Below are 10003 nucleotides of genomic sequence, written 5' to 3'. Positions count from 1 at the left end.
CCCATAAACTCCTAACCCTAAACACCAAACCACAAACCTCAAACCTCAAAGCTCTGAAACCCTGAACCCTAAACTCTAAACCCTAAAAAACCATAAATCGTAGACCCCAAATCCCCAAAACCCTAAACCCTAATCCCGAAACCCAGAAACCAAGGAAAATGGTTGCTAGGGTGGTCGAGCACCCTCATGCTGGAATTAAAATTGATTACGGGATTTTTCTTTAATTAGCCTTTTTGACCCTAGATGGGCCCAGATGACTCAAAAAATCTTAAAGTCCATCCATAAGGGAATAGAAGTCAGTTTTCTTTTATAAAATACTGGCGGCTAATGGCTTCTCATGACAATAAGAATAGTGATCATGCAATGGTTCTTAAACTGTTTTTATGGATGAATGTTTTTATAGTTTGTGCTTAGGGAAGATAAATTATTCTGCAAATTAGTTTAAAGTAGGTAGGTAGATAATTCGTGCAAACCGAAGATAGGTTATTCTTAATAAACATTCATAATTTATCTTTTTCAAATTGAATTAAATAGAATGTTAATTCGTTTAATTCCTAATTAACATAAAATACTGAAACCCCTGAAGTTGAATCAGTTGACCATATTGAGAGGTTCATGGTGAAATCAATTCCCAAGTACTTCTCCCTCTGAGCTCAGTTTACTTTATTTTGCTTATTTTATGTCATATTATTGAGTATAATCACAACAAACACAAAATCATCATCATCATATTTTTTTGTAGTGTCTTTAACAACTTCTTGGGCTTTTCGAGTTGCTTCTCTTCTGTGTTAAGTAAGAATCCTAATTCTCATTTCATAAACAGTGAGTGAAGCTTGTAAATCATCAATCTTCATCTGAGACATGTCCTTATTTTCAAGAATGGTGACCTTTACATTGAACCTAGGAGTTAAAGACCTGAGAATCTTCTTACACACATCAGAGTCCTTCATATCTTCACCAAAAGCCTTGATGTTGTTGTCAATTTCATTGATCTTGAACAAGTACTCTGAAACAACTTTTGTTTCTTTCATTTTGCAGCTTTCATATTGAACTTTAAGAATTTGGATCTTGTTTTCCTTGATCACATTGTTTCCTTAACGAGCAGCCTTGAGAGAATTCCACATTTCTTTAGCTGTTTTGAAATTTTTTATCCTTCTGAATTCTTGTTGCTTGAGTGCACAGAATAAAGCATGTTTGGCCCTTCCATCATTTGACAAAGCTACTTTGATCAGCTTGTTGTAGGTTCAACTACATCAGTGATGGTGAAACCAATTGTAGTAGCTTGCCAAACCTCATAAGATTGTGACATTAAAAATGCCTCCATCCTAGTTTTCCATGAGTCATAATTTGAACCATCAAACCTGGAGCCTTGTTTGTAACAATCTTATGTAATAGTGAAAGTAAACTTTTGTACCCCATTATTATTGCATAGTGAAAGTTGAAATCAGACTTCAATCCTTGTGATTTCTTATTTTTTTCCTTAGCGATTTTTTTTTTCACGTATATCTTGGTGTTACTTTGTGGATGATTATTATTATTTATTTTGCTTCAGCTTAGTTGATTGAAACAGACATCCTATTTTAATCACAGGAAGACAGAAAAATGTTATTTTTACATTCATTGTTGTTTTCGCTTATTTTCCCAATAATAGTAGTTTACACTATATATGTATAAATAAATATACATATATATATGAACAAATTTTCAAGGCCATTGACCCAAGCAGCCCAACAACCAGTCAGCCCAGTGAATGTACAACTCTAAGGGAACACCTAAACCATTACAAAAATTAACAGAAACAAGACCCATGACCAAGGGTTCTTCTGTCTTATATCTTCTGTTTCTTCCCTTTCTTTTATAATCCGTCAACCACATGACATTCGTTAAGAGACTTGACATTAGCAAGGACCCTTGCCATGTTTAACTTGTCAAAAAAGGCAACAGGCTGTCACTTTTTCAAAATATAACAGTACTAATAATTGATGTAGAAGTGTAAAATTACATATATAACCTTTCCTCAGTACCTACTTTGTTTGGTGAGAGTCATTAATGAATTAATTAAAAAAATGAGAACCAATCAATCATTAAAATTAAGGAATAAAACTATAACAAAGGAGAATGCAACCACCGCCCTCCCCAGGTATCAACCACCCCTGTTCCTCTGAATGGTGCAATCAGTGGTCCCTAACACCGACAAAAATAAAATGAATCAACCATTAAAACAAGAGAATAATTCAATGAATACAATCTGTAACTTCTTTTATACAAACCTCATATACCACCTGTGTCTATCTATATCTATATCTATATCTATTATACATCCAAAAAAACAACAACAAAAAACAATGAAAAATTCCCACTACTGACTGTGGATTAAAAACTTGAAAAAAAAATGAAAGGAAAAACAAAATAATTAACCTGTCGTTGCCGCGTTGTTTACAATCTCGACCCAATCATTTTAAGTTCAAATCTCTTCACAGATCCAGCAGCAACCCGCATTGTGGTGTCCATGACATAAGGGATTCCTTCGACGGTGATATCTGTTGTATTGACTAGCTGCTGGCACGGTTCACGCCGTTCAGCTAGGGTCCCATGATAATGGAAGTACTTTATGCGTCCATCTGTCTTATGTGTTGTCTTGCCCAATATGTTCTGTGACAAGTGCACCCCTGTTGCAAACACATTCCGTGGTTGCACTGCATACTTACGGTCCCTCCTGATTCCTCTCTTTACATCCCTGTACACTAGCTTCTCAAATCCCCATTTCCTGCAATAACATCACTATAATATGTAACCAACACCCATTACCAAGAACCTAGTGAATTGCTAAAATCAATTGGCGCTATGCAGTTAAATAATTCCACATTCAACAAATTGCCTGGCTACCAAAGAGCTAGATAAACTGGATGAGCAGCCAGTCAATGATGCTTGAAGTGGAAAGATAACTGGCTGGAAAGATTACGAATAATGCTTGAAGTGGCTCATGACAATTCAATGAGCAATTCGAATTCCTCACTACAATAGTTGAACCACGATGAATCACAGAAGTACAATGGAAAAAGTAAAATTAAAACACCTCACATATTAATAAATTCACTTGGTAACAAGTTCTAACCCACCCACTTCCAGTGGTCCACATAAAAATTAAAGAATCATCTAAATTGACACAGCAGCATTGTGGATTCTACTACATTTAGATAGATCCTATCACACTGTGCGTACATGAATGCAACGCCGCCTGGAAACTACCCATACCCATGAGGGCGAGTTAATTATATTAACAACTCATAATTCGCTCGGCAGCAGGAGTTGCTATGGGTCAATTTCAACCTAAACAGTATATAGGCCTTCTTCACTTAGACGCCCTAATTCACTCTATAATACAACTAAAATGTGGAACATAGAAGATGAAAGCAATTATTTGTTTCCACAAAGTTTTGGCAAGCCGAGATATCTGGAAAATCAACATGTTAAAAAAAAAAACTATTCTATCAGTGACAATGAATTTTACAGATGTTAAATTTTCCCTATATATGCCTAATAAATAAATAAATCTCAATCTTAGCCAAATTTAACAGTTATTATGACAAATTTCTCAATTGTTGGATTAATATTGCAAAATTAGACACTAAAAAAACTCCATTTCTAAAAAAAAATAATAATAATACCTGAAAGTTTTACCGGCATCTTCGGAGAGGCAGAGCCTGTTAGACATGGTCATCTGTTCCATGGTGAACTGGGTATAGTCCATGAGCGAATCTAGAACCGATCTGATAGTATTTTTGGGGGGAACAAAAATATACTCATCAAGGTCGAAGAAAAACATCCATTTAGCCATGAATCGGTAACGATGCAGACAGTCATTCACCGCAAGGAACTGATTGTGGTAGTAGCCATCGAAGCGTTCTTGGTCTCTGATGTCGTGCAAGGTCACGTAACCCTTTTCCATCCATGGCCTCAACACCTCCATCACCCCTGAATGCACTCCCCCTGCGTCGTGTATCACGAAATGTGACTTCTCGCCGAACAGCCTCACGTGGTACGCCAACCACTCCCTCACCCTCTGGGGACTCAAGTTCCCGTACAACGGCGACCCGCAATACAAGAAATCATATTTTGGTGGTGATGTGTAGTACGAAGCGTTTAAGCTTCCGGGTGCTTCCGTCAGAGCTTCGATCCTGTCCGTCAGATTGAATTCCCGATCTCCGCCGCCGTTGGTGGATGCGTGAAGGACTAATTGTCCGCCTGAACCGTCATGGCCGACGGCATCTGGGAAGGTGCAATTCACCACGACGACGGTGTAAACGCGGCCGTAACCCCAATCTGGAAGGATCTTGCGACCGACGGTGGTGGTACTTGACCCTTGGGTGCTGCCGAGATGGGGTACCCACTCGCATTGGTACGTTGGCCTGCCGAAGACGTGGAGAGGCTTGGAAGCTAAGCCGACGACGGCGAAGGTGTTGAGTCCGCCTCTGTAAGCGCTCATCAGGATGAAGTTGTATGCGGCCGCTCCGTAGGGGTTGAAGGCCCGCTTGATGATGCCTCCATCGAGGACCTGATCATCAAATCGTTGGACGGGATCAGGAATGGGCGGTGAGGCTGTCCCCACCACCACCGCATCCACATCAATGGCCGCCGCCTTGTTGGCGGGTGTAGAGGGTCGCGAGAGACAATCGTGGAGATCGGAGGCTGAGAGAGAGAAACGAGAGGGAAGGAACTGAACAACAGTGGCCAAGGAACAGAGGAAGAGAAAAGCTGTTATCAGGAATTTGAGCTCTGCAGCACAGTTCCAAGCAACCCCTACAAACGTGTTCCTCTCTTTTTCTTTTGCCATTGAACTTGATTAGAGACGAGAGAGAACCACCACGATTAAAAGCTATAAAGTTGAGGAACAGAAGCACGCACAGCCGGACCAGAGGTGCAGCAGAGCGAGAAGTGAGAACAAATTCTCTCTCTCTTTTGTATTCTTCTTGGTGTCTCATCAGCTTTTTTCGCAGTTAATAATCTAAAAGTTTTCCTTTTTATCATTTTTTTTTTTTTTTTTTCTTAAAAAGATGAGTGGGATACATATGATAGATCTGTTGTCATGCAATTTATTGTAAAACATTAAGTAATTGTTTTATTGGATAAAAAAAAGAAGGCGTGTGAGTGTGAGCTTCATACTTCCTCGGGGAATGGGGGTACTCTAATCAACTACCGGAGTATCTAATTTTTTTTTTTTTTTTTTTTTTTTTTAGCACAACTATCTTATAATTTATATTTGGAAAATGTTATATTTGGTAGGTGTCTTAAATTTAGAATTAGAGATAAAGTTTAGGTTAAAATTTTAAAAAATAATATTTGTATTGATTTGTTGCACTAAATTATTATACTAATTTTTTTTAATTAGTTCATCTATACTGTAAATAAATAAAATGGAATAAAACTCTCCATATGTATGTAAATAATCAATCAAAAACTTTTGGTAGCAAATCGGTGCAATAAAGAATATTTAGTTTAAAATGTTAACTTTCTTTTTATATCATATTTAAAGTACTTCCAAGCATAATATTACCCTTCTAACATAAGTAGTATTTAGTTTTTTTTTTTTCTAAAAAAAGGTAATATTCTAATGAAATTTTGAACTTATAATGAATTAGTTAAAAATTAATTAGTTAGTAACTATAATTAATTTTTATTAAAATGAAAATTATTTTTATTTTTTTAGTATACATCATAGTTGTGTAACAAGTAAACGTTTGTTCATTTATTCAAATACTTAAATTATTAGGTAGTACTTCATACCCACCCGCGTTATGGTCGGGTCACCTTACCTAGCAGGGTGGCTCACCCGAAAGGATTTCAAATGAAATGTTTTGCTTGACGTTGGATTAAGAATTGAAACTAATTCCGATACTATATATATACACATATATATGTGGGTGTGTGTGACAAATCACCTCTTGTAATTATATATATATATATATATATATGTATATATGTATGACAAATCACCTATTGTAACTATGTGTTATATGCTCCCACTTCGCATTTTTTATAGCGTCTCTGGAGAGGGTTAGAGGTAAACAACCCTACCTCTCCTTGTGGGGTTCATTTACGAGGATTTTGATCATTTTTTCACTTTACCACCATCTCTGAACATCAAACATCCTTTTTAATTTTATTTTTTTTATTTAAAAGGACAAATAATCAATTCCCAAGTCCAATCCGAGGCACAGGAGCATAAAGATTTATATGTCCTAATACGCGTCGCGTGTCAGGACACAGAAGTGCAAGAGGTCACGGGCGCGCCGGTGTAAAATAAAAGTATTCTTTACACGTGGAAGACTTTAGAAATATCTTTTATTATGACAATTGTGTCAAAACGGTGATGTGTCCAGACGGTGATGACGACTGACGATTTTTACCACCGCAACGGAAAAGTATTCGATACCCATACTTTTCAATTTCAGCCGACCACGTGGATAAATCAATCAACTACAATTAAACTTTCTTAAAAACAACATTTGCTAAGATTTAATTCTTTTGATTTGATTTTTTTTTTATTAAATTAAATAAGAATACAAAAAACATTTTACGAGCAAACGCTTTATCTATACATTGTAAGTAGATTAATATATGACTATCTAAATATATATATATATCTGACTATCTATATATTATAGGTAGATTAATATATGACGAATATAATGTAATTAACTATATATTTAATTGATCAAGTTTTACTGTAACACGTAAGAATAATGAGTTATAATTGCAAGAAAAAAGCTTTCCCCAATTACCGGTAAAACTGACCCTAGGATGTCATTCCTCGTCATTTGAGGTAACCTCCATCTGAATCCAACCTTGTGGTCCTGTGGTGAATGGAGAGTAGATCCAGAAATAGGGTGGGTTACATTAATCGGCTAGTAGCCCTGAGGCCCACATTTACTCTGGAATGATGGCCAATTACCAACTACATCATCCAGTGGAGTAGTTATTTTTCGGTTTGATTTTTAAGAACATCTCCGATGCACCTTTTATTTAGGTTACTAAATTCAAAATTTGAGAGAGGCGTAAAAAATGGATTTTCCAATGAGTTTTTATTTGGACTCTCAAATTTTGAGAATGGCAAATTTTTTCTCAAATATAAGAGCTGCTAATTTTTTTGGCAGGCCTTCTCTCTTTCTCTGTACGACGTCGTTTGGAACGGCATCTCTGTCCATTACGTTCCTGTCCCCAATCTGACTTCAATCTCTCTCTTTATATATATATGTATGTTTGTATATCTAACTCTCAATACAAAATCTGACTTCAATCTCTCTCTCTCAATTCAATGATTTCAATTTCTCCATGGTCGAAGATGGCATTTACAGATCCGACTTGAGAGTTAGCAGTTGCAGAGAAAGGAGGGGGGCAAGCTTAAGAGTTGAGAGATAGCGGCTGAAGCTTGCGAACAGCAAACCCGAACTGGAACAGCGGGTGATTGAAAATGAAAGATATGGGTTTTGATTTTTTGAACAATCTGAAATGATATGCCGATATGGGTTTTGAATTTTTGATTCTTGCAAACAAATAGATAAACTGAAATATATGGGTTTTGAACTTCTGATTCTTGTAGATTTTATAGTTTTGCAATTGCAGAGAGAGAGAGAGGATTGAGTCAAGTGAAGAAGGCTTTCAGATCACCTACAAAAGGCCATGAGAAAAGGAGCATCAGAAGGAGAGAAGAACATGAACAAGAAGAAGGTGTTGTGTATGCAATAAGCCTCTTAGTCCCTCTGCGTGCCACCTCAAGACCCACACCCACCTACCTTCTTTCTCATCTTTGCGTCTACCCCAACACCAGTCCACAAACATCGCCTCTTCTTTCTCTCTCTTTCTACCCTCAATAGAACAACGAGGCATGAGAGTCTATCAAGGTCAACAGTAGAGGTGGCTAGGCTCATCTGGTGGGAGATCTTGGACCAATCTAGAAGTTCAGAGTCAAGAACAAGAATAAAGATGGAGGCGATTCGGGAGGTTGAAATGATTTGCCCTAAAAATATTATGTGGGACATAATGCAATGAATGGTTAAGATGGGAAGGTAATTTCGAAATTAACGGTCAGAGTTAAAGAAGAATTGGAAAGCTAGAAGTGGGTTGGACTTGGTTTAATAGAGGGTGAGAATTGCTAAAATATAGTATTTTGGATGAAATGCACCATTTGAGCAAAATTGCTAAAATATAGTATTTTGACACTACAGTTCCTCTCAAAATATAGATTTGGCAGCCCGAAATGTCATTTAACATTGGAGATGCTCTAAGAACTTAAGAAAAAACAAGAGAATATTGTCCTTATACCATATGGTGACCAATTTTGTGACGGATGATATGATAATTTAATCTTGTGTATTTTAAAATTGATTGTGTATTCTGAAATCAATTTTGTTTAGAACTCTTTCGCAACCGTTTTAAAAGTTAACTCTTTCTCGAATCTAGAACCATAATTCTTTGAACTAATTTTTATGTGTGAATAATTAGATAAATACATATTTCACTTTAAAAAATATTATATTATATTTTGAGTCATCTTTCTCTTAAATAAAATTAGAGAGACAAACATAATTTAATGTTGATTCTCACTTCTCCTTCAATAGGGTAATTCACACAAGTGCGTAGATATATAACATATATATATATAGGAATGGAATCATCTATTCATTTTTGAATTTATCTGCCTTCTTAATTTAACTATAACTTACATATGTTAGTATAATACTAAGAGAAAGTAAGTGAAATATCTAAAGAAAATAAATAATGAAAAAAAATTCAGCTGTGCTAATTATTTTTTGAGCGAATTGCAAAAAATCCCCCTCGACTATTAGTCAGTTACGAAAAACCCCCCTTATAAATATTTTTTGCAAAAAATTCCCCTCAATTATCTCGGGAGAGTGTTTTTAATTTTAATTGATGTCCGTTTAAGTGATTGTTTGAGAAAAAATTTCGGATGAAATTACCTCTAACATATTATTCTTCAGACAATTTATTTATTTATTTATTTTCTCTTTCTCTCGCTCCATCAAGTAAGGTATGTGAAGCAGCAAAGAAAATTTTCAAAAAAAAAAAAAAACAAAAAATGGAAAGTCAATAAAATCATATTTAAGCTATATATAATTAAAAAAAATAAAATTTAGTCCAACCGCACAGGAGCGAGAAAACCCACCATGGCGTTGGCGATGGAAAAATTAAGCAGCTCAAGATTTACTTCAGTGCACTTGATCTTTAGCCGTCATAATAACAGTTAATTACTTTTAAAAAAATAATGAATAATTTGTCATGTTTCCTTAGTCTAATTTCTTTCTTTTCCTTAATTGAATTATGCTACTGCAAGGTAAGTGGACTAAAATTGGCAATTAAAAAGCAACATAATTTCTTTTTCAAATCTGAATTTTTTTACTTACATCGAGAACACGAAATACCCCAAAGTAAGTTTTTGAGATGAAATTGTTGTAATTGATGTACTCAAGTTAAAGACTTAAAAATATGACTACATTTAATTTGAAAGGACATCGTTGCCCTCTATTCAATTCACAAAAATATAATTATAAAAGATATTTAAGTCATTTAGTACTCGAAAATTGTTTTGATTCCACCACCTACTACTCGAAAATTACATACCATGTGGACAAAGTATATAGGGTAATTTCTAGAAAGTTTACTCACTCTTATTATTAAGATGGTATTTTTTAAATTAAATAAATAAATATATATATATATATATATATATATATATATATATATATATATATATATATTCTTATTATTAAGATGGTAAGAAACCAAAGGAAACATAACACTTTTTACATGCAAATGATTTGTTCAATTACATGGATGAAATCATAACCAAAAATAAAATAAAACCAATAATAAAAGTAAATAAATAAAAATAAGTCATAGTTTAAGTGAATATAGCTGAGTATTCTTAGGGCCTTAACTATTGTTTAAATATGATATATCATGTTGTCCAAGCAGTGTTGAAAGA

General features: G+C 35.0%; 1 protein-coding gene across 2 annotated transcripts; it reads right to left on the bottom strand.

The window, feature by feature from the left end:
- Positions 1–1952: 1952 nt before the first annotated feature.
- LOC132268913 (galactan beta-1,4-galactosyltransferase GALS3) lies at positions 1953–5049 on the bottom strand. 2 transcript variants are annotated; one of them, XM_059769839.1, is made up of 3 exons: positions 3669–5049; positions 2419–2767; positions 1953–2184 (listed from the first exon to the last, which is right to left on the bottom strand). In XM_059769839.1, exons 1-2 carry the CDS (start codon positions 4832–4834, stop codon positions 2437–2439), a joined length of 1497 nt encoding a protein of 498 aa, XP_059625822.1. In that variant the 5' UTR covers positions 4835–5049; the 3' UTR covers positions 1953–2184; positions 2419–2436. The 2 variants fall into 2 exon arrangements, with proteins under 2 accessions (XP_059625822.1, XP_059625814.1); XM_059769831.1 differs by lacking the exon at positions 1953–2184 and having other exon boundaries at positions 2201–2767.
- Positions 5050–10003: the final 4954 nt, after the last annotated feature.

Source organism: Cornus florida, unplaced genomic scaffold, assembly GCF_030987335.1.
Source record: "Cornus florida cultivar Cherokee Brave unplaced genomic scaffold, ASM3098733v1 CherokeeBrave_3.0.0_Hap2_Chr01, whole genome shotgun sequence".
Classification (NCBI taxonomy): Eukaryota; Viridiplantae; Streptophyta; class Magnoliopsida; order Cornales; family Cornaceae; genus Cornus; species Cornus florida.
This window is presented reverse-complemented; position numbering and strand designations above follow the sequence as displayed.

Bases quoted from the DNA above. Each gene is read 5' to 3' on its own strand.
- LOC132268913 (XM_059769839.1), bottom strand. From the start codon at position 4,834: ATGGCAAAAGAAAAAGAGAGGAACACGTTTGTAGGGGTTGCTTGGAAC. The intron at 2,768-3,668 runs GTATTATTATTA...ATGTTATTGCAG, and splicing joins GATGCCGGTAAAACTTTCAG to GAAATGGGGATTTGAGAAGC.